The sequence below is a fragment of the Poeciliopsis prolifica genome, unplaced genomic scaffold, assembly GCF_027474105.1.
Source record: "Poeciliopsis prolifica strain line A6 unplaced genomic scaffold, Auburn_PproV2 SCAFFOLD016, whole genome shotgun sequence".
NCBI classification, from domain to species: Eukaryota; Metazoa; Chordata; class Actinopteri; order Cyprinodontiformes; family Poeciliidae; genus Poeciliopsis; species Poeciliopsis prolifica.
The window spans coordinates 9123423-9146450 of NW_026562391.1; the positions used below are offsets into that span (position 1 = coordinate 9123423).

The 23028-nt window shown below is 41.5% G+C and overlaps 2 protein-coding genes and 1 long non-coding RNA gene across 6 annotated transcripts; 1 reads left to right on the forward strand and 2 right to left on the reverse strand.

Annotated features, from left to right (window-relative positions):
- Positions 1–409: 409 nt before the first annotated feature.
- Positions 410–7952, reverse strand: trim25 (tripartite motif containing 25). 4 transcript variants are annotated; one of them, XM_055040838.1, is made up of 11 exons: positions 7595–7952; positions 6863–7476; positions 5569–5664; positions 5227–5460; positions 4351–4519; positions 4232–4258; positions 4017–4079; positions 3810–3899; positions 3359–3502; positions 2945–3004; positions 410–2862 (listed from the first exon to the last, which is right to left on the reverse strand). In XM_055040838.1, the coding sequence occupies exons 2-11, from the start codon at positions 7454–7456 to the stop codon at positions 2333–2335; spliced, it is 2007 nt and encodes a 668-aa protein (XP_054896813.1). In that variant the 5' UTR covers positions 7457–7476; positions 7595–7952; the 3' UTR covers positions 410–2332. The 4 variants fall into 4 exon arrangements, with proteins under 4 accessions (XP_054896813.1, XP_054896812.1, XP_054896814.1 ...); XM_055040837.1 differs by having other exon boundaries at positions 7754–7951; XM_055040839.1 differs by lacking the exon at positions 4232–4258 and having other exon boundaries at positions 7754–7951.
- LOC129366800 (uncharacterized) lies at positions 7385–19164 on the forward strand. Its single transcript, XR_008606652.1, has 2 exons — positions 7385–7528; positions 17373–19164. It is a non-coding gene; the product is annotated as an uncharacterized LOC129366800 (long non-coding RNA).
- rasal3 (RAS protein activator like 3) lies at positions 8356–21360 on the reverse strand. Its single transcript, XM_055040836.1, has 19 exons — positions 20216–21360; positions 17414–17556; positions 16286–16364; positions 15063–15133; positions 14884–14963; positions 14201–14321; positions 14023–14121; positions 13271–13945; positions 13038–13182; positions 12186–12330; positions 11866–12102; positions 11569–11770; positions 11365–11456; positions 11182–11295; positions 10810–10999; positions 10573–10683; positions 10292–10482; positions 10079–10163; positions 8356–9015 (listed from the first exon to the last, which is right to left on the reverse strand). The coding sequence occupies exons 1-19, from the start codon at positions 20826–20828 to the stop codon at positions 8902–8904; spliced, it is 3507 nt and encodes a 1168-aa protein (XP_054896811.1). The 5' UTR covers positions 20829–21360; the 3' UTR covers positions 8356–8901.
- Between the last annotated feature and the right edge of the window lie 1668 nt (positions 21361–23028).

A 23028-nucleotide genomic window follows, 5' to 3' on the forward strand; every position in this document is an offset into this window, starting at 1 on the left:
GAATCTGAATGCTACAGCTTGTCCTAATACACTGCAGAAACAAATGACTTAAGCTAAGCATCATGCAACATCAAACTTAATAAATTGGAAATCTTCCCTCCTTCCAGTAGCTCACAATAAGTCAACAGATAAGCCAATGAGCCATTTAGTTTCCCAACTTCCAGAGGAAACTAAAGTGTTTCATCTCTGTGAGGCTTAAAAACACAACAGAACCAAGTTCAAATCTGGACCTGGACTGTTGCTGAATATCTCCGTTCTCCGCCATCGTTTCCTCATCCAAACTCCACCAGTGAAGCCAAAAAGTCTTACAGGTGAACAGAAGAGAGACGGATGTTTCATTTCTTTAGTAAAACAGACTCTATGTGACGTCTGCTGTAAACAAAGAAATGATGTCAACACACGAGGCGACAAAGTCATCTCATTCATTTCCTCTGATTTCTTAGATTTGGAATAGTGTGCACAAGTTATATTTTCATCTCGTCATACTTTTTTTGCTGCGACTTTCCATGGTCTTTATAGCTTCATCTACAAATAAAAGCAGGTTTTAAAACACATGCTTAATATCAAAACACTGCACCTAAAAAGACAAGTGATTCATTTTCACAATTTAAACAAGATTTAGTAACTTAAAATAGCTTTTTTTGTGGTAAAAGGTTATTTTATTGAATAGTACTTTATCAGACACATGTTGGATGTATTTTTGGGATACAACTCTTTTCTTCCCATTTCCAGACACCAAAGCCTCGATATCAAGCTTCTCAACTTCTCCCTGAACAAAGTGGAAGCTGAAAGAACCTGCGTGTTGATAGGAAGCAAACACCAAGCAATCAAAAGTAAAGACTTTACAGGTGTTTGTCCAAAACGATTTGCTGCTGGATGTCTTAAAAGGACAGAGCAACACCAGAGAAACGGGGCGTTTAAAGTTTCTGAATCCATCAGTACACTCCTTAACCTGAAGTGTGGTAAAATCACTGTGGATTTGTCGCAACTGAAATAATCACTGCAGTATTTCACAATATTGCGAGCGATTCTCTGATCTCGTGCAGGAATTCTGTAAACAGGTCTGAAAATCCAAATCTGAACCCAGATTATCATATTTTAAGAGATAATAATCTGGTCCACTGCCACAAGCTCAGCTCCTGTCCTGCTGTACATTTTCTGTTTCAGATTAGGAAACAAAAAAGAGAAAAGTGTGTCCATCTCCAATCCACACTGATTGAAAGACAGCCAAGTCTTATTCCTTGATTACATTGGATGTTTTAAAAATCAAATGTTTTCCTTTAAATACATCCCATAATTAGGAACAAAACACAGAATCTAGTCCCAATCACCAAATCCAAACACTTGAGTAAAATGCTTCGGCAGCTTTTACTCTAAACCAAAAACCAATACCAGCTTCTCTTTCAGCCATATGACCAAAACAGAAACTCCCACAACATCCACCAAGAGCCAAGCGCTTTATTATGATCCACCCTCAGCCCTTCCCATCCATTTATGTATTAAGGCTTTCATCTGTCTGCTTAGTCAGTCAGCACAGAATCATAACCTCAATAATCCTTTTGTAAGAATCACCTGATGACAGGGCATAAAGGAATGGCCCAACCAAAATAAAGAAGATCCACATATAGGTGAGAACACCATGGACCATCTTTACTGACTAGGGAAATAAAATAACCAAGAAAGAAGTGTTTAAAGGTATACTACGCAAGGTATAGCTAAACTTAACCTTAATGTGTCATCGTGTCCAACTGTGCAGGAACTCCTCGTCTTGTTGCCAATTCATCTGGGGAAGACTTGAAGTAAAACCAACTGACCACTACATCACTGACTCCCCACTTTTTCATATCGTTTTAGCTTTCACTTAACTTGTACATATGTTTGTTTCTGGATCTTGTGATATTAAAACAATAAGATATCTCAGAATGAGTTTTGTCTTGCAAAGTACAGTTCAATGGAAACTAGAAACTTTGAGTTTAGAAATATTAGCTGCGTAGTACACCTTTAAACCAAGAGGAATCTTGGCACCTCGGAGAAAGTGACAATAATGAGCGAAATTGTTGAATATGATGAAGTGTGTTGTGATTAAAGTGTGATGATGAAGTATCAAGTAAATATACTGGCAATGCTTGGTATGTAGTTTAAATCTGACATTATCATTATTAACCCAACATTTTAGTTGGGCTAATAAGGATCCTTACTTAGATTAATGTTTTATTTCCACATCCTCATTCCAGACTAACCAGTGTTGAATGACACACCAGTCAGCCTGCCATCTTTCTCATGCTTCATTGTAAACGCATGCAGTTTTCACATTTTAACTGCATGTCGAACTTTACTGAAGCTTGCACAGAGTGATGTGAGAGCCACTGGAGAAAATCCAGAAGGCTGGGTAGATGGCCTCAGTGATCTGAAAACTAAACGAATGGAAGGGATACGCCCTGTCTGCCACGTTATAGAACGTAATCTTGCCCTCCTCACAATCCAACAGCACCCCGACGCGCTTCGGGTTCGGATTGACCAGCACCACTTCAGAGCTGCTATGCCAGGCCGACAGCTTCACGTTGAACCACTCGACGCACCAGGACTTGCTGTTGCGACCGAGCCTGCTGGTGGGGCCCTTGCGGTCGATGCTGCCATAGGCCAGCCCGATGCCGATGAAGTTGTTGCTGCTCAGTCGCACCTCCCAGTAATGGCGGCCTGCGGAGAACCCCTTGGAGGCCAGGACCTGAGAGCAGACGGCAAAGCGCTCTGGGCAGTCGGGGTAGTTTGTGTGCTCGTCGGACACTGAGGCCTTAGTGTAATTCTCGCTTAGTTCGATGCGTTTATGGGCTGTTCTTTGATCAAAATTGAGCACAGTGCCATCTAGTGGAGACGGAACAAAAGACAATTTTAACGACAAAACACCTGCTGATTGGACAAGAGGGAAAGACGTTTGTTTCCTTACATTTCATAAGGTCACTTCGTTTCTCAGCAGAGCTTATCTCTGAGGGAATGTCTGTAGTCTCTGTTACGGGAGACAGGAAAACACATTTCAAATGCATCTCAAATTAGAATCTCATCAAAAAGTCAATTTTATGTGAGCAATTCAATTCAAAAAGTATCAGCCTGTTTCTAATGGCTCTATATTTCAAGTGTTTTGTTGAAGGTTCTAGCAAATGGCTAATGAAAATCCAGTTTCTTAGAACAATACACAGTATGAACTTTTTGGATTACACTTCCTTTGGAAGGTGTCAGTGATGGAATTATTGAAACAAATGAACGTTCTTATTTGTCAGCATACACCTGAAATATCCTTTTGTATTAAACAGGTTATTATTTATCAGTTATTCACATTGCAACATCTAAGTCTGGTACCTACCAGTTACTTCTTTGTTTTCAGCAGCAGCAGGACGTCCCCTTGGTTTTTCTTTCACACCAAACTCCAGCAAGTTTTCAATAGATTTTCCAAGTTTCTTATTGCCTGGATTATTTTCGGTGGTCAGAGAAGGGTTTTTTGCGGCTTCTAGAGAGAAATAAGTCATAATTTTCTACATCTCAACTATAACAAAAACCGCTGTAAGATTCACAGTTATGTACTACCTGTGTTGGTATATCACAAAATCTCAAGAAAAAGCCATTAGCTTGTAGTTTTAATGTAAAAATGTGGGACTTTATCGTTTTGCCTGATAAAATGCAGAAAAAAAGGGCAAGGTTTTCAATCTCACCTTAACAAACATACTCCAGTGGTGTACAATTTCAGTTTCCGTTTGATTAAATTACTCTAGGAATGTAGTTTGCGTAATGAAGGGAAAAAGTTGGATTTTTCTTACTTTGAGTTTTCTTCTTTGGGGCCGGTTTGGCCTGAGGACCTGGACTGTGGGATCTGGGGAGTCGAGGGTTCACTGGGGAGATGTTTGGCTCTGAAGAAAGTTACAAACATGACAAATACAATTTCATTCTGCATCTCTTTGGAATGAGATAGATTACAGATACATAAATTGGCAGATTGAAAACAGGTGTTGGAGAAATAAACACACCAGATTCCAGATTAGTTCCAAAACTTGTAGGTTGAAACCCAGAGGCAGAAGCTGCTCTTTCACCTGAAACATGAGTTTAGTTACTTAGCCTTTTATGCTTTCATCTAAATAATTAAATGCATTTCCTCCAAGACACCGCCTCACTAAATCACTGCACCATTTGTATTTGTCTTGATTGGTTTCCTGTTTTTTCCTCTTATATTTAAACCACTCACCTGCTGCAAATGTGCCAGTATTAATGTCTGAAATAAAATTGGATATTTACTTCACTTGCTTTCATCATGTAACTGCACAGGATGAAGCCACCAGCTTAGAACTGTGCTTGCATAATTACCTGCTATGAGTTTCGGGATTCTGGCCTCCACAGGTTGCTTCAAGAGCTCTATCAGGTAGTTCTTAAATGTCAAAGCAAAGGCCTCGACTTGCACAACCTTCTTGGAATCCAGAGTGATTCGAGGGGCGTAAGGGTCAAAGCTTACAGCCTGGGGAAGGTTAAATGAAGTCTGCAGGGACAGAAAAACAGAGAGGTGTTCATTCAGAAATGTGTATTTTGATGACCAGCCATCATGTGCATGCAGGAAATATTTTGCATTTTGTTTCTCTTTTTATCCTATGCATGAAGAAGATGGTTGGGTAGAAGAAAAGGGAATGTTTGTGTACAACATTCACTTGGTAGAAATGTATTCCTTAAATTGGTTTGCATTTTACCATATTACAACCATACACAATGTGTTTTATTGTGATTTTATTTATGAGACCAGCACAAAGTTGAAGTTAATTGTTGTGTGGCTTAACATGGTTACGTCAACCACGCAAGTCAAAAACGTGTTGCAATTAAAGCAATAAATTGTTCGGGAAACAATGGTGACATGTCTTCATCACAATGCAATGAAGACCAAAGTGTGTTTTGCCCATTTTTTCCCCAAAATATCTCAGAGTCCAATTGGTAAAACCTAATACTTAAGTTTTACCGAAGATTCTCAGTTAGGTTTAGGACTTTGTGCCATTTTCACACATCAATCTGCAGCAACCCAAGAACTATGATGGTTCGGTTAGCTGCTTGTACGATTCTGTCAGACAATTTTCATTTTAAAATTATGACTTGAACAGTTTTCTATGAGCTTATAATACTTAAGGGGGAAAAAAAAAGAAAAACTGCTATAAACTTAATGAGCCACATTGTTCATTTTTCATGTTGCTGTTATCCCACCTGCAGGAAGGCCAGGGTTTGGGACTGGCCCAGCAGACAGAGGATTTCCTCTTTAGCTTTGCCAATGTTGTCGACGTTCTCGCTGAACTTTGAGATGAGACCTCTGATTTTGGCATCGCCAGTCTCCACCTCTTTGTCTATTGCCTTCAGGGCTTCGCCTTCCTCTCTGGACATCATGTCGCGCATCTGCTGATACCCAGCCGACAAGGCACTTTTCCTGTGGATGGCCGACTCCTTGTGAAGACCACAGCAGCAGAAATTAACCCCACAGCCGCAGAACAAACTGAAATCGACAGCGTTAGAGCTCTTCGTTTAAGCTTTAATCATTCAAATGATACAAACCTTTAGCTTGTTCTGCATGATCCTCATTTGACAAATTACACTCTCATTCTTCGAGAGCTTTCCATCCAGAAAAACCAACTTCTCTTTCAGGTCCAGCTGTAAGCAGAGAAAACACGACTCATTCATTCACATCATGTATCATTATGTATGGTTGGATAAATATGCATTCAGTTTATGTAGCTGCAACATTTCCCCATTTCATGGTGAAGTGCTTATTTGACTCGTCAATCCTGTTCGGATTCAACAACATTGTGACTGAAATAAAGAGTTGATTGCATTAAATATTAACCTCAAAGTCAATAATTCAACAGCACATGATCAGATCCCAGCTGTGCAACAACAACCGGGTGAGTTTCAGTAGTTAATAATTTGTTACTGCTTATTTACTTTGTTAATCATTAATGACGTAATAAACTCAGGTTGCTCTCATAAGTCTTTGACTTTGGTGTATTGTCTGCTTCACCGCATAGTCTCTGCTCAGGTGATTCACCTTCTGACCTCTAACCTATCTGCCCATAGTCAGTTTAAGCTAACTCATGGGTGAACCATGAAATATTTCAATAAACACTTAACAAGATGATTTCAAATGTTAATAAATTGCTCGTTTAATCTTCTATAGCTACTTCTAAATTGAAATATTTTTTAAAACAAAAATTATTGAACTAATGTTTAGACTTAGGCACTTGATGTAGTGCAAAATATAAAAATACAGTTAATGGCTGATTCCTAATTTGCAGACGCAGTTCTGATTTTCAACCAGAGCTACTTTTTAAGCAAACTAAACACTATTGTTGCAGTGGAATTTTATTATATAAAAGCAGGAGCATATTTTTCCAGGCTGATAAAAATGACTACGGCAGAGAAATGTTTGTAAATAAACTAAGCTTCACAATCATCTCAAGGCTGTTTACATCCGACACTTGCGCATCTTCATCTTTTTTTCCTTCCACTCAGCTTTCTGTTAATGTGTTCATGTACAAATCCAATTCGAATTCAAAAAAACGCTTTACTGATCTTAAGGGGAAATGAAATGTTCACTCTGTGAACCACGAGGTTATTTAACATGAAAACCTTCCATGTGGTTGGTTTAAATCTGCTGCACAGTGGTTATGACTGTAGAGATTATAATGTGTTAAATTCTGAATGCTTTGTCTTAGTCAATGTGATCGTTCGTTTTGGAAAAACAGAATTTTTGGATCACATCACATCCAAACTGTATTCAGAGAATATAAGGAATTATTTTTTCATGATTCCAGGAATATTTCTAAGATGCACTGGCATGAGACTGAACTACCTCCTTCTTGCTCCGCTGCTCATCCGGAGTGGTGAAGGTGCAGCCCTTGTGGACCTGCTGCAGGCAGAGGCTGCAGATCGGCCGCTGGTGTTGGCTGCAGAAGAGCTCCATCAGCTTGTGGTGCTCGGTGCAGATCCGCTCCATCAGGTCCCCGACGGGGGACGTCAGCTGGTGGAGGCGGAAAATGGGGTTCTCCCGGTGGGGCCGCAGGTGCTCCTCGCAGAAGGAGGCCATGCAGGTGAGACAGGTCTGGGCTGCCTCCGCCTCCATGCAGGTGTCACAGCGGACCACGTCCTTCTTCTTCTTCTCGGGTTTGCTCGCAGCGGCCCCTTCGGTCTTGCCGGTCCTGACCCGGAAGGTCTCCACCACGGTGCTGAGGACCGTGTTCTTCTTCAGCTCCGGCCTGGTGGCGAACAGGGTGCGACACTGGGGGCAGCTGTAGGAGTCCTTCCAGGTGGCCAGCAGGCAGTTCTGGCAGAAGTTGTGTCCGCAGGGGATGGTGACCGGGCAGTCGAAGGTGCTCAGACAGATGCTGCAGGTCAGCTCGTCCTCCAGGCTCATGAGGGAAAATTCGGACTCGTCGGCTTCGGCCATCGTGAAACCAGCAGCTGCCGCTGCAGAGACGGAGAAAACGAAACTTAAAGGCGGCGCCGGAAAGAAACGAAAGTAAGAGACGACGGCTGGTAGGGACTCGTTCACCAAGAAAAGTTAGAAAATTTAAATACTACGCACCGAGTTCGTGTCAGTCGGCTGCTTTTAAACAAGCGTTCAAATATATGTCGTTCTTGTTAGGAGCTTTAACTCCTTTAGTTGAACGCTGTCGTGACCGGACGGCGTCAGAAAGCGAGCACCGAGGTTAAACTAACGAAGAATAAACGTCTCTTACTGTACCGTAAGGTTTTTGTTGGTGGGCCCAGTTCAGTTCTGGTCGGGGTTTCACGGCAGTCCGTCTCAGACTAGGGTGGAACCGCGACGCAAAGTTCCTCCCTTTTGTTGAACAGCAGGTGTGGCGTAACGCTCAACTCAAAACTCTGCGGGTTGCAGTCATACACAAGTGATTGGCTCCTCGAAAATATGACCAATTACGTCATCATCTGCCGTGCCAAATTTTGCTGTGTAATGGTAAGTGGGAGGTATGGCACACCACCCAGGGCGGCATCAGGTAGAGCAGGGGTGGGCCGGTCACACCTGAGTCAAATAATGAGGTCATTAGCCAGACTCTGGAGAACTTGACTGCACTTTGGAGGTGATTGTGATTTGATTGGCCCAGGGAGCCATGCCCTCAAGAACCAGGATTGCCCACCCCTGATGTTGAGGGATGGCATTCTCCAAAAGGTTTTCTGTCTGTTGTGCCCTGAACCGCAGTCATTTACATGCCCACTCTTACAGACAAACAGTAGCACTTTTGTGTTGAACAAACAATAGACACTTTATATGGCCAAACACTGCAACATTTTAATGGTGTTTAATCCGACATCTCATTTGTAGTTTTTAATCCACTGCTATGTTAAAGGGCTATTTCAGGGCCTTTTTTTGTGGGTAACTATTTGATAATTTCTCGTTTGAAACTTATTTTGACTTATCAAAACAAAACAGAAGCAGATGACTGAACCAAGGTTTTTGAAATACAGCTATAGATTTCTAACAGAGGATATTCTAGAGAAATAAGACTCAGTGTCAGGGTTATATTTAGTCTACATGCCACAGAAACAAAGGGAAAACAAAGTCATGGATCACAGAGTAACTGTTCCTGTATGTTCTTCTGAACTTAAATAGTAAGCAAAAAATAAAGTTGCATTTATTTTAATGGGGTCAGATTTAAAAATGTCAAACGGGTCTCTTTGTAGTTGTTTTTTTTTATTTGTCACACAAAACATATATAAAACATATTTATATATGTAATGTCAAATATGTAAAACATATTTGACATTTCGGTACAAAAAAGAAGCGGAAATATTGATGAACCTTGTGGGTTTGTTGAGTTTAGCACAGGCATTTACACAAAATGAGAAGTGTATATTTGTTCTGTCTGTCCGGGCTCAGGTGCTGTTGATGTGGGGCTTTTCAGGGTGCTCCGACTTGTTCTGGCTGCTGCTGCTGTAGGCCTCGTTGAGCTGCTGCAGGTCCTTCATCAGGCCTGCAAACTGTTCCTCCTGAGAACAAAGTGAAAGCAGCCATTAATGTACGGTCATCATTTAAAGTTGTACTAAAGAAAGAGTCGTCCGCTCGGGTTCTAACATGGCCGTCTTCTTAAATATAATTGAAACTTTTAAACCAAATTCCTTCTAGGATCCAGGTCCAACGAATACAACAAGAAACTATAAAATGAGCCCATATCTCCACCCCTTCACTACCATGCTTGAGTATTGATTTCAGGTTTTTCTGCTGCTTCATTTTTGTCAAACATATAGTGGATCGCATTGAGGCCAAGTCTCCATTATGATGCCTGCATCTTTCATACACTTCTTTCCTTTGTTCAGATTCAGCTTTGCAGATGTAAGTGGTGTTGCCATTTTCCTCTTACAGAGAAGTGGCTAATTCCTGGCAACCTTTCAAAACAGGTTAAACTCGTTTACTAATTGTACTTGAATGTGACCATGTGAGTCCGAGTCACCTCTATGAAGACTGGCAGCTGTCTTGAATATTTTCAACTTGCCAGGAAAACATTGTTCTGTTTTGTGTTTGAATGAAAAAATGTCTTGGAAAAAGGCAATTTTTCAAGTTGCAGTACAACTACTACGATTTAGTAGTTGTATTGAGAGTAAAAGTTTGTTTCTCAGATCATTGTTTCTGTCTTTCTCCCCTGGCACCTGAATGCATGACACCAGAAAAGATCAAGAAGACATTTTTGTAAAGCTTCTAGACAAATTTTTTTGAAACACACCCATTTGTATTTATATATTTATTTTGTATTGTATTTATTTCTTTGTTTTCAAGCTTTGAGCTAAATTCCTTCTCTTAAATTTTGCTCGCCTGCAAAATATATATATATGTATTTGAGTCGTGTTTGAGAACATCCTACATTTAACAATAAAAAATTGTTTAGCATTTCGATGGACTGACAAATGCTGCATTTGCATGCTTTCTTGCTCAAACTGTGTGCAGCTAACCAAATAAATTTGACTTAAGTCCATTCAAATTCATTCTAATTTTGAAGATAATTTTAATATCTAAATTAAATTCACTGACTGATACTTGTGTCTCTGCTTTCCTTACCAGCACATTCATTCTCTCGGCTGCAGCAAGTGCAACACCGAGCCTTCTCTCATCTTCTTCCCTTTCCTCTTCAATCACTCCCAACCTGGAACAAACACAGAGAGGTCAGCAACATGCAACATGGTGAAGCTAGAAAACATGTGGGGAAGTTGTCTCATCAATTTGATCCCAGATTGCTTTAGCAGGCAACAAAAATATTTTATACAATCTCACCGGAAGGTGGCACTGGCGAGCTGTTCCTCTCGCACCGCCAGCAGGTTCTTCAGCTCGTACACCTCAGCTTGCAGCATTGCATTCTGGTCCTGGCTTTGGCTGATGAAGTCCTCGAGACGTTTGGCCATGTCCAGCTCCCGCTCTGTCACCTGCTCTATCCCCAGACGGAGCTCTGACAGCTCCTGGGCGTGCTGGAGGGGAATCACACTTTTATGTAAATACAGGAAATTGAAACCCGGTGTGAAACCAGTTCTGGGGACGGATGGATGGTTGAAACGTACCCGGTCCAGTAAGCTGAACTGCTCGTTCTCGGCTTTCATCTCACCGGACTCCCTGTTGGGATTGACGATGATCCATGGAACTGGTGCTGGAGCACGCCTGATGCTTTCACTCTGCACAAAGTAGACAGGAGACGGCTGGGTTTGTTTTACTGGCAAAACAAAAAAATATCTCTGGAAAACGTCAAATAGCATCGATTTACTGGCAGGTATCGCACTCTGAGGCCAGGCTTTACTCACGGTATCTGGTCGCGTGATAACTGGCTCGTTGACCTCGGCCTCTTGCTCTTCGTGGTCTGATGTCGGCAGAGCTTCGGAACTGATCTGCCTCTTCAGGGCTTGTTTGCCGTGACCGGGGCGTCTGTGTGGAGCACTCTGGGTTCTGGCGACTGGTTTTCTCTCTCTCGTGTTCTTACGTGGTCTGCTTTCACTGCGAAATAAACAGATCAGTGTGTCATAATGTCACCATTTCAACCATTACTGTACTGTAAAAAAAAAACAGTTTTCAAATTATTCAAATGATTCGTTTAGTCCTTTGATAAGTTTTATACATTTCAAATAATCTTCATTACTTGTGAATTATTTAACAAGTTCACAGATGTCATGTAGTACCTGTCTTGTAGGCCTTTGGAGTCCAAAGGCAGTCTCTGGAGGGAAGACTGCAGAGGACTGTACTTTCTCAACTCTCGTGGAGGAACGTACACCGGTTTGGATGGTTTTGTATCGCTGGAAAATAGAGGCCGGTCAAAATAGCAGCATAAAGCTCACGGAAGAGGCTCAAGGCCCCTAACTTACCTGTTCACAATGATCCGAGGTGCTTCAGGACCCAGTGAATCACTTATCTGGTTCAGGATTGAAGGCAGAGGATGCAGCTTGTCAATTGTGTCCTGAAAATGAAAAGCTTGAAGTTAGTTTTATAAAATAAAATAACATCTGGTCCATAATGGACTCTCGTTTGCTCATGATTATCAACCAAACGGGGATCACTTTTCGTCCCACCTCATTCTTCTTATAGATGATGTCCACAAGGAGGCCGTGCAGCACAGCCAGACGCAGGGGCAAGTCTACGTAGCCGTCAAAGGATGTCATCGGGATTTCAGTGTCTTGATTGGACACGGTTTGCAGGAAACACCTCATCCCATCCCAGTGCTGATCCAGGAATTCGTTCATGAACAGCATGTACTCCTCCTTCTCCCCAAACCTGAGTCCACACAAAACATTTCATTTGCTTAAACATTTCAACTTTCACTCATGTAGAGTTTGTCAGCATGAGTTAGATGACTAGATGCGACTCACAAGGTGGAGTTGGCCAGATTCTGGATAACTTTGGCAGTAAGGGTGAGGGTCCGCAGGGTGTTCGGCTCCGGATATGCCTGTGTCAGTCCGAAAAGAGAAGGACTCAGGATCGCAGGACATAAGAAGCGAAGGAAGAGCGAGGCAGAGATGAGTCGCTGCCCAATTTCTGCTTTCCCCTTGTCTTCACACAGCTCCATCCAGCTGGAGAAGATCTTGTTTAATTCCTCGGGAAAAGATCTGCGAAAGGGAAAGATATGCTCGATCAGCTTCTTGCAGCGATTTTTCTTTTGCTTCTTCTCCACACAGCCGACATGTCTCACCCGTGTATCTCAATTATCTTCTGCACCACATCTTCACAGGTTTCCCTCAAGTGCTGCTGGTTGCTTGACAGTTCAGCAGCGGGGCATTTGAGAGGGTCAACTTCACAGTTCTCCACTGAGGCGTATAGTCGGTTGATGAAGTCCCCTTCATAAGAAAAAGAAATTAAGAAATTAAAGCAGATAGCATTCAAAACATTTCAATTAATGTATGTGAAAAGAAAACAGAGATGCAGCCAATCTGATCCAGTATTTGCATCAGATCCTATATTGACCATTCGCTGATTGGATATTAATGGAGGTACTGTAAGAGAAAACTGCAAATCTCTACAGAGGAATGACGCTTATCTTCACCTGATAACAGAGAGGTTTATTTTGTTGATGATGCTCATTTATTTTGTTTATTTTTTTAATGTTTAACCACAGCTTGCCATGTATCTCAAATCGTTTGGAAATGTCAAAACCCTGCTGAAAGTCCTTGACTTGAGGTATGAATTTTCACAAACTGGATTTTACGCGGTAAGCCTCTGCTGCTCACTGAAGCTACAGTTTAAAAAAACCCTGTTAGAACAGTTTTGAAATGATGCCTTAACACATTCTTCATTTAGTTTGGCTGAAACGGAAGCACTATTTCAGTGAGCTACTTGGTGAGACTTCTCCTAATCTTTTATGTAGACATGCTGCACTCAAGAATATTTAATGTCTTCTCCCAACACAGAAAAGTTTTGATGGTGGAATGTAACAAATGTTTTACAAGTTGGATCCCGACTTGTAAAACTATTCGATATGCATATAGTGCAAGTGCATTTTTTTCCTTTACATTTGGTTGAAATAAAAGCCTTTTAAATTACCCACCTAGTGTGTCAATTAGGTACTTCTGGCCGACCAGCTTCATATATTCATCTATGGCTTTAGTAGCCAGTGTGTTTTCCCTGAAGATCAACGCTTCCTTCTCTCCGAGTCGGTTAACCTCTGCATCGCCCAAATCAATGAGGAATTCCTGGAAAAAGTCCAGCATAAACAATGAATACAGGTTTAAAACAACACAATGCTGAATTTCTGTTCTTGTGTTGACATGTTTTCTCAACCTTGGCCTTGCCAATACTCTGGAGTACGTGGACCAGAGCTCCTGCCAGCTCCTCTTTCTCCTTCACGTTGAGAAGCGGCTCCAGGTTTCCGCACATTTCTACATATCTCACTGTCACATACTCCGCAAACTCTTTGTATTTCTCCATCGGCAGCACTTTCAGGTTCTGGAACCGGGCCTTGATGCGGAGGGAAGCCTGCGAACTCAGCACTTCCTTATTCCCAGCTGTGGCCGACGCCTTGAAAGGTGTGATGGGATACCACTTCTCTTGATAGGTCCGACCTCGAATATCTGCCAAAGGTATGTTCACGCTGCCCAGAGGATGCAAGCTGGACTCATCCCGGGAGTGGCGCTTCTTTTTGGAGTCTTCCTCACGGAAGAGATGCAGGCTGATTTGGGAGATGGAGGGAAGATTGTCGAGCTCAAAAAATTCCCCCCAAAATAGTTGGCAGCCACCAGCTGCGCCCCCACTTCCCCCCAGACCTCCTGAAGACCCGGAAGAACTGTCCCCAGCCATGCTGGAGCGATTAGTTGGCTTGCCGACAGCTCGACTGCTTGTGCGGGCAAACAAGGTTCCATCTAGGTGAACTTCACAGTAGTAGCGCCGTTTGGGGGGAAGGTCCTTCGCTTCATTGACCCACAGACTCAAGGAGTTCTCGGTGCGCTCAATGTTATCCTGTGAAAATGAAGGAAGTGTTTTTAATTGGTATTCAGATGCCGTGTAACGCGTTTTTCACATGCAAAATAACTTGCCTTGTTGGGCTGAGCAGCACGTCTCAAGTCTTCAATCCAGCGATCCCGTTCGGCAGCCGAGGAGCAGCCAAAGCAGTGGGTGTTTTCAGAATTTATCACCTAAAAAAAAACACAAAAGCCATCCAGTTACTGAGAAGACCCAGCATATCCAACATGTAGAGCTCGAACCAAAGTTTACCTCAAAGCAGTACTTCTCCCCTAAGATTGAGCTGTGGACCGGTCTGATGACGGTGCTGGTGTCAGCACTCAGATCCAGACTCCCCACTGGAACCGATACAGACTCACGGGAACCATACTGCCTGTAAGTTACAAACAACAGAGAACAAGTTAAGCAGAGTGCACCTTTACAACCAAGTCCAAGCTCGGTACCAGTCTCAGAGCATGCCACGGTTTCAAAAGGGACAGTTTTAAAATGGCATAAGTTATATACGCCACATCTTTTTAATGGTTTAGAGTGTTTAAAGCTATAAGAAGCATGACTGTAAAGCATCTGACTGCAGGCTAACTACCCAAAAGCAATGATCAACTAATTGCAGCTGTAATATTTTTACTCAGCTTTATACTGTGAGAATCTCATACTGGCTCATGAGCTCATCTACCTCAGTCTGAACCCAATAAAAAAAGGTTTACGTGCATTTAGGGAATCATGCTTGTTGACACGATTTCCCATAAGTCAATTGTCATAATATTATGACTATTTTATGGATGGATGATTTTCTCATTAAATGCATGAGTTTATTATCTTCAGCTGATAAATTTTTTCATGCTGTGTTAGAAGATAATTGCTTCTAAAGGAAAGAAGCAAATTCAGATGTATTTCCTGTGCTAACCTGAGGAGGTCGAAATACTTTAAAGACATACCTGCTTAGTTTGTTTAGACCCGGGTTCAGTTGGGTGGCACTGTTCCTCTTGGCCTTATCCAGGCGCCGTTTGATCAGCCCCTGAGGGTGAAGATGTTACACCGGGGGGATAAATGCAATTATGTATTTTGTCAAGAGGAAACGCAGTGTCGGCACACACATTATCTGATGTGCACTCACCCGTACGCCACCATCCTGGTTCTTCGGCCGAGAGCCGCCGCCTGGGAGGCCCACAGGGTCAGGGCTGCATTCTGAGGGCCAGGATGTGTCAGCATGAGAAAGGCATGAAAAGACCAAAAGGAAGGTTTGTGGAAAATATACGTTACGTAATTTCTTTCCCCACTCACAATGCTGTTAATCCTGGCATTTTTCACTTAGGACATTTTGAGCTTGCAAAGAGAAAAAGCTGATGTTTGGAAGATATAAACCGTTTACTTCAACGCATTTTGTTAAGTCATTTCAATGACATTTGGTTATCATTACCAGCTTTTTAAAAAAACAAACAAAAACCAAAAACTCCTTCTAAAAGGGACATTTTCTACTTTTTAAAGCAGCTAATGACACATCTCCCGAGTAAAACTCAGCACCGTGGTTCCCCATCCTGTGGACATTTTTGTTTACCGAAGGAAACATTAGTCTGAGCTGCAGTGATAGTTGATAAACCCAGAATGACAGGATGTGGTTTCGAGTTGGAGGCTGACAGATACAGAAATCATAGTCAAACTTATTAGCTTCGATTCTGAGTCTTTCATGTAAATTAACTTCTTCAAAATCATCAACATATAATTTCCTCTTCTTTGTATTTCTAGTCATTTCTTCAGAATGAGATAAATTTAAAAGGAAGATGTCAATTTTTTCCAATAAAACAATTAAGTTAGAACACTGTTGGACTTTTTTTGCTTACCTAGAGCTCCTCCACAAACAAACCAGCGTCTAAATCCCATCATTTAGTCCGAGCTGAAAAAGGCGTTTCTCTGTCTTACTTAAGAAGCTGCGTCTTTAACATTTCCTTCCTCTGTTCAGTAAAACATGCTGCTCCTGATGGCGTTCAATAACCGAGCCGGTCCAGGATTGTCATCTCGAGATTGCAGCCTCTAACTTTCTCTGAATAATTAAGCGGAAATCAAACAAGATGCTTCTTGATCCCTCCCTGTGCTTCTCTATCCCCCCACTGTGCTCTTCTTTCGTCTGTTCTTTGGACTGTTTGAGCAACCGGCCGCGATGTTATCTTCCTCAAGAACTCACAGAGGAAGCAATTTGACAATCAGCCTCACAATTCAACTTTCTGCCATTTCCTCTGTGACTTTCTGCAGAATCACACGTCTGATGTCAAGAGACAGATGCTTTTTCCAACTTTGGTACGTTTGTGTCTCACTTCATGTCTCACTGGTGTGTGTATTGACCTGCGTCATTGTCGGCGAGGTTCTGAACGCTGAGGTTGGACAAGCAGCTGCTGACACGGTTTCGGATCCACGTCGTCGGCTGAGGAAGACGCACACATCAAAACTCTCCCAAAATTAGACAAACGTGTTTTTAGAATGGCTGTGAAATGTACAACAGGTGCATCTGAAAAAGTCAGGAAGGTTGGCAAAAAGTTTATTTATTTCAGTGATTCGATTCAAAACTTTGATACAGAGAGTAGCACTCTCTAATTCAGAGAATGATACTTTCTGTATTAGATAGATCCATTAGACAGAGTGATATTTTCAAGTATGTATTATTTATTATTACAGCTAAGAAAGATAAGAACATAACAAAAACCCAAAATGTAGTTTTTGTGAAATTGTAAAATTACATCACACCAATACCAAAGCATAAAATAAATGCCACTACACAGAAAATGATGCAGCTTAATCAATCTATTGCTATTCTTGGGCAGTATCCATTATCTTCTACTACACTTCTTCCTTCCACTCAACTTTCCATTAATTAATTTAGAATATATGTCCCGACGAGTCTCAGTTGTCATATTAAAAGTACCTTTCGAAAATAACAGCCTTAGTATTAAACACCTTTTATTAAGTCCACATTTCTGTTATATATATATATATATTATATATATATATATATATATATATATAGAGAGAGAGAGAGAGAGAGAGAGAGCTAATGTAATATTAAAATTTTAAGTGTCACATTTTAAATGTCACATTCTTATTAAGATTGCTGGAGACAGGCTCATCTCTGCATGCTTAGGGAAATTATCATAATTAAAAGAAATTGAGTCTTTTAAACATCCAATTGTGTATAATGAATCTATACATGTTTCACATGGTGATAAAATCCCTGAAATGAATGGGCTTTTCAGAAATAGGCTATTCCAATGTATTGAATTGGTCTGTGCAGGATTTGCAGAGAACGTGAATTTAGGTTTCACTACCTGTAAGCCACAACCATTGCAATTTATGAAATTGTTTAGAAGACATCACTCTGTGTGTAATGAATCTTTGAGCTGAAATAAATTCACTTTCTGTTTTTGTCCATTTTCAGATAAACCTACATCCAGGCAGTGTAACTGTGAGACTCGTTACCTCATCCTCTTGAGTGATGAGGATTTGTCCGTCTCCCAGGATGCAGTTGGTGATGTCCCACAAGGGGACCTCCTGCGGTGGGACCCAGTTTTGCCTTGTCAATTCACCGGACGCAGCATGTGCCGGTTCAACCTCCTTCAAGTCTGCAAGAGGACATTGACTTCACTCACACACACAGTCGACAGGGAAAGAGGTGTCTGCGATCGACACCATCATTTCGGTCACGCGGTGACCCCCGTTTGTTTTTCAGTTCTGATGATGACGGCCTGATGAGACGACACTTATCTCACTCACCGTGAGGACACTCCCATTTACTGATGCTATCTGTTTCTTCATGACACACCAAGAGAAACGGATATCCTGTTGTTTCTCAGTAGCTTTGCTCAACTTCCTTCTTAATTTGCATTGTCTCTGTGTTTACTTTTAAAAACCATGTTTTACGGATGCAGGCTTTTTAATAAAAAATGCAGAAAATGAAGATGCTGATAAAAGCACTGAATAAATGAAGGGCAGTTGAGAAACAATGGTTTTGTAGAATCACTATAATGATTAAATAACACTCCACTATACTGCATTCACCCAAACTACTCGTTGAAAGTATCCTCTTGAAAATGACTGGACTGCTTGATGGTACCTTTTTCTCTGCGAAATGTGTTGTCAGCTGGTGTTTTTTAAGTGTAACCACCTTCATAATCTGTTCTTGGTTTTGTTTGATTTGGAATAGATGAACCACACTGTTTTTGTTTTAAAATTCAAACACCTTCTGCAGGATCAGTTCCAGTTTTTATTGCCGTTATTTGAAGCCAAAGAGATTTTCTGACCAAACGCAGTGCAGCGTAAAGTGTGCCATCTTGTGTTGTAAGTTCATTCTGCCGCATCGCTCTGCAGGTCTCTACCCTGCTGTGTGCAGTCGGATTTTTGTGCATTTTGGATGCACAAAAATCCAAAATCTGGTTGTTCCTTACTAATCACTTTCATCTGACCACACGCAAGCTCTTGTTTGAAATGTTTATCAGACGTCATGTGACTGTTGTCATGTCACTTTTTCCTGCTTCTCTCTTCTCATCGCTGAACATGATGCAAGGACATCGAGTTAAAAGCTTGGCTTGTCAATCGAGAAGCAGCTTTTGGATTGCCGCTCTCCCAGCAGCCACATGTGCAATTTGGAGGTGTGTGTAGTTCTCTCTGGCATGTGGCCATTGTCATGGGGAGCTCAACACTTACAGATGCTCATGTCAAATGGGCTACATCATAGTGTAATGTTTTATTTTATCTTTTGTTCATTGTGTTTTTGTTGTGTTTTATATGATCCTTTTGTTCCAGCTAGAATAGTTAGACAATAGTTAAAGTTAATTAGTCTATTTAGTTTAGCAGCTCAATGTGTGTTTTAATAGGCTGTGGCCTTGAACTCAGCATTACATTTCCTTCAAAAGCCGCTGCTCCTCTCTACCAAACCTGGAACCTATAATGCTGCAAGCAGTATAATTAACGCCCACGATCCAAACACAGATGTCTGTTGCCTCTCTAGAGCCTTGCAGAGACCAGCCCTATTCTGGCTAATTTGTATTATTAAAGTGCCGAGTCAGTCCAGTGTAAAGAGGAGCTAATAGCAGTCGGAAATAAGAAATACATCAAGCACAGACTTTTTCAATTTGAAACATTAATTTATTTTGAAATAAGAGCGTATGGCATTCACATTAAACTGTGAATGTTTGATGTTTAAAATTAAACATCTGCTGCTTATTACAGGATGTAACTGGTGGTTTATGCTTCATTTATTATTAGAACATCACCATTATGTTTTATCCTTGCACTGATATTTTTATCCCTTTTTTTAAAACTTTAATCTCTGACGTTATTTGAATGATTTTATTACTTTTATTGATTGCATCTTTAATTGAGGTGACTTTGTTTCTTCATTGCATTATTACTGGATTCTCTTTGTGCACAGGCTCAGGATGCATTTAGGCAGACTTGGACCTATATGTTATTTTTAGGCTGCGTTAATTAATACTCCACCAAGATGAACCATTTTAGTCCGGACTCTGAGGTTACAATGATGTCGTAGTTGAGGGCGTGGCCTGAGATGCAGAGCATGATGGGGGGTTTGGGTCCACAGTGATCAGCTCACCCAGGATGCCCTTCATGCTGCAAATTCAAATAGTAGACACGTTTTGGAATCAACTCATGTTGACTCAAAATTGACCCAAATTTAGAATTTATTTAGTAATTATTTCTGCTGCATGTTTCTGCTCAATGCATCGCTGATTAATGTGATTAACTTCTGGAATATTTTCAATCTTCCACTTTTTTTTTTTTTTTTGCATACAAAACAATCCAATAGCCATTATTAAAAGAAGCCACTCTATTTTTTTTATGTAGATTCCTTTCATTTCAAAATAAGTTGATAATATGTCCAATAAGTCAGCCAGTTTACAGTCATAGTATCAGCCAACGTTTGTTTTGAAGTTCCTTCTCACCATGTCAGCTCAGTGGTTAAATACGAGCGTGATACGGCATTGTGAAAAGAGGTCTCTCACACACCACACCTTTATGCCACCAGAACATCTGAAATGCAACAGGAAATCATGGCCTCGCCACATGTGGTGAACGTTTTACTGCGTTAGATCCGGATGCACTTTTACGTGGGAAAATCCACTTTTGCAGAGATGAAGTTCTATGCAACCTAATTCATTTAAAGTTGCTTCATCATCTTAAACGTGAAACTCGGCACAGAGTGGGTTTTTTTCCCCTTCTTTTCTTTAAATACATTCGTCACGGACTCAGGTTGTGTGTGGTTACCTGGCAGCAAGGCGTGCTCGCTGTTGCGGCTCTGCAGCCTCGGCCTCTTGAGCTTCTGGGTCACGTTCCACAGGTATTTTTTGAAGATGGCTCCCCCGCTTCCTTTCGGCGTCGGGTCAGTGGAGGAGGCCCCTGCAGCCTCTGGGGCAGCTGACGATGAGGATGAAGCTGGCTGTCCTGAGCTGGAGGAAGGCGTCAAAGCTGCAAAAAGAGACCCAGGAGGCTCCGACAGAGCCCTCCTGAATGGGTTCTTCCTGGTGACCCCGGCGCCTTTCTCAGCCTTGGCTGCCTCCCCACTTTTCCCACCTGTTGAGTTTTTGTCCCCGGGATCCTCACTCAGGGCTTTGCGCCAGTTCTGCATCTTGCTCCACTTGTTGCTGGAGGCCTTCTGGATCTTGTCGATGGTGGAGGTGGCTGCAGCCCCGTCCCCTTCTTCCCTCTGCTCATTGAGCGTTCCCTTGGAGCCAGTGTGCCACTTGTACGTGTTGAGGGGGTCGGCGGTCTCAGACGGTTGAGGATGCTCGATGGGAGACTCCTTTTCCTTCTCTGGTGACCCCTGCTCCTTTGACAGAGGCTGAGCTGCATGCTCTGAATCTTTCTCCTCGGTGCCCATCTCAGATTTGACTTGCCTGCTGCAGAACTTCTCTCCAATTTAAAGCTGCATTAACTGCCTTCATAGGAGGTTTCTCCAACGTCCTTTCTGAGTTACTGCTATCTTCAAGATTTTTTCTTTGTATCATTTATTTTTGCTCTCACAGGCAGAGTAGTTCTCCCTGGTTCAGTCTCGGTGCTTGCCTCGTTTCCTGTCTCATACAAAAAAAAAACGTTATCCGGCAACAACAGTCGCAGAGCTGCTCCGCCTGCGGTTGCTCTGCTGCAGGACCCAAACTCCTCTGCTGCATGCGCCGTTCGTTTCCTCACTGAGTGCCACTGACAACTTCACCTTTTCACACAAAACCCTGCTATTTTTGTCTGCTGTTTATGTTCTGAATAAAATCAAACTTCCCTCCCTCACTTCCTGTTCTGCTTTAATGTAATTTTTAAAAGAAAAAACAGTCATCACCTTTTACTGCGACAAACTGAAATTACAGTTTTCTATCCGTTTCAAAGTAAAAAACAAAAGCAACTGTTGCTATTCTGAGTGTGAGGTCCACCGTCGGGCTGTGAAAGGTAGTTTGTCAGCTTTTGAATTGTCTGTTGTGCAACAGCGGTGTGAGAAAACTGCATGTTTTCACTCAACAAGTTCTTGAGCTTGATGACATTAATATCAACACGTTTCACACTTGAAGCAAAAATACTTAAGAAAATGAGTTTACACATAATCTGATGTGCACTGGATCTATCGGTATCTAATGCACGTAATCGTCAGAGGTCACCTGTGGGCGTATTTTGGACTGTTGACTGTTAAAATCAATTTCCTGTGAAAGCAAGCCTGTGCTTCCTGTCAGATCAGTCTGTCAGAGTCACAAAACCACTTCCTGTTCTCGTTCTTCTCTCAGCTCTTTCACACCTGCAGGGTCTCCTCCCAAAGCTTGATGGCACATTGATCCACTATTTAATTCAATTCAGTTGATCTGTAAAGCACTGAAGTTCACAGCAAATATCATCTTGAGGAACTTTACAAAAATCATTTAAATCCAGTCGTTCATACAGTCCAAAACGGCATCATTTCATAACTCAAAGTTTCAACAGTTTCTGTCTATGGAAGCCCGGCAGGTTGCATCAACCTGCGGCATCCACACCTCCTGGACAAGAACGTAGCGATAACAGACAGCCGCTTGCATTGTGTCGACTTTAAGATAATGTCTCATACCGGTGATGCATGCAGCGACAGTGGACAGGAAAAACTCCTCTTTAACAGGAGGAAACCACCAGCAGAAGCTGACTCGGCTCAGGCCAAATGCAACAACCGACTAGTGGGTTTGAGAAGACAGCAGGTACACAAACAGAATCAGAACTAATGTAGGAGGATGAAGTTACAGAGAAGTAAAACGTTAATAGCAGGAGAGAGATAGAGAGAGAGGATGAAAAAGAGAGAGAGGAAGAAAGAATGTTCGGTTGTTGGCAGTATTATCTAAGCTGATTTCCTAATTTAAATCCAACTCTGTGGGTTTAAATGTTGAAATGTAAGCATAATGTGAAAATCAGTGATAGTGGAAATAAAATAAGCATGAATTCAAGTGAAAACATTAATTGTTAGAAATTATGTTGTCCCTTTAGAAAATGGATTAAGACATGAATTTGGAAGCTGGATATTTAAAAAGCTCACCATCATAATGCCAACACTACGATTTTACAGCACTATCATTATTAATTTGTCAAAATGAACATCTGAGCAGTTTACAGCAATTTAATTCAGAAAGTTAAAACTGTAAGTGACTGAGACATGCAGCCAATGTGGAAACTGCACCGAATAACTCAGTCATTAACTCCCCTCTGGTGGTGACAACAGGGCAGCACAACAATTTTTCTGTTTTGTTCCGAATACTTGGATGCATAATTGTGTGTTTTGGTTATAATGATAACAAACGTTTGAAGTTGGATTTAAGATAGTTATGTTTTTGTCTGTAAAATCCAGGAAGGAAGTTAATGAGTTCTTTGTCCCGGTTGAGTTTAAAAATGCTGATATTTTTGTGGAGCATGTGATCTGATTTTGTTTTGCTATACATTTAGCTGGGCACCAAGTGATTTTATGCAGAAACAGTAAAAAACAAAAAAAAAAACAACAACAAAAAAAACCCACCTATGGCTTCAAGTCTGACATTAACAGTGTTTAGAATCAGTGTATTTTATTCGATTAACACCTGATAAAG

Coding starts and splice junctions, on each gene's coding strand:
- trim25 (XM_055040838.1), bottom strand. CDS start 7,456: ATGGCCGAAGCCGACGAGTCCGAATTTTCCCTCATGAGCCTGGAGGAC. Junction 5,461..5,568: donor TCATGCAGAACAAGCTAAAG/GTTTGTATCATT, acceptor GGTCTTCACAAG/GAGTCGGCCATCCACAGGAA. Junction 4,520..5,226: donor AAACCCTGGCCTTCCTGCAG/GTGGGATAACAG, acceptor CTGTCCCTGCAG/ACTTCATTTAACCTTCCCCA.
- rasal3 (XM_055040836.1), bottom strand. CDS start 20,828: ATGGGCACCGAGGAGAAAGATTCAGAGCATGCAGCTCAGCCTCTGTCA. Junction 13,946..14,022: donor GTGCTGCTCAGCCCAACAAG/GCAAGTTATTTT, acceptor TCATTTTCACAG/GATAACATTGAGCGCACCGA. Junction 13,183..13,270: donor AGAGTATTGGCAAGGCCAAG/GTTGAGAAAACA, acceptor GACTTTTTCCAG/GAATTCCTCATTGATTTGGG.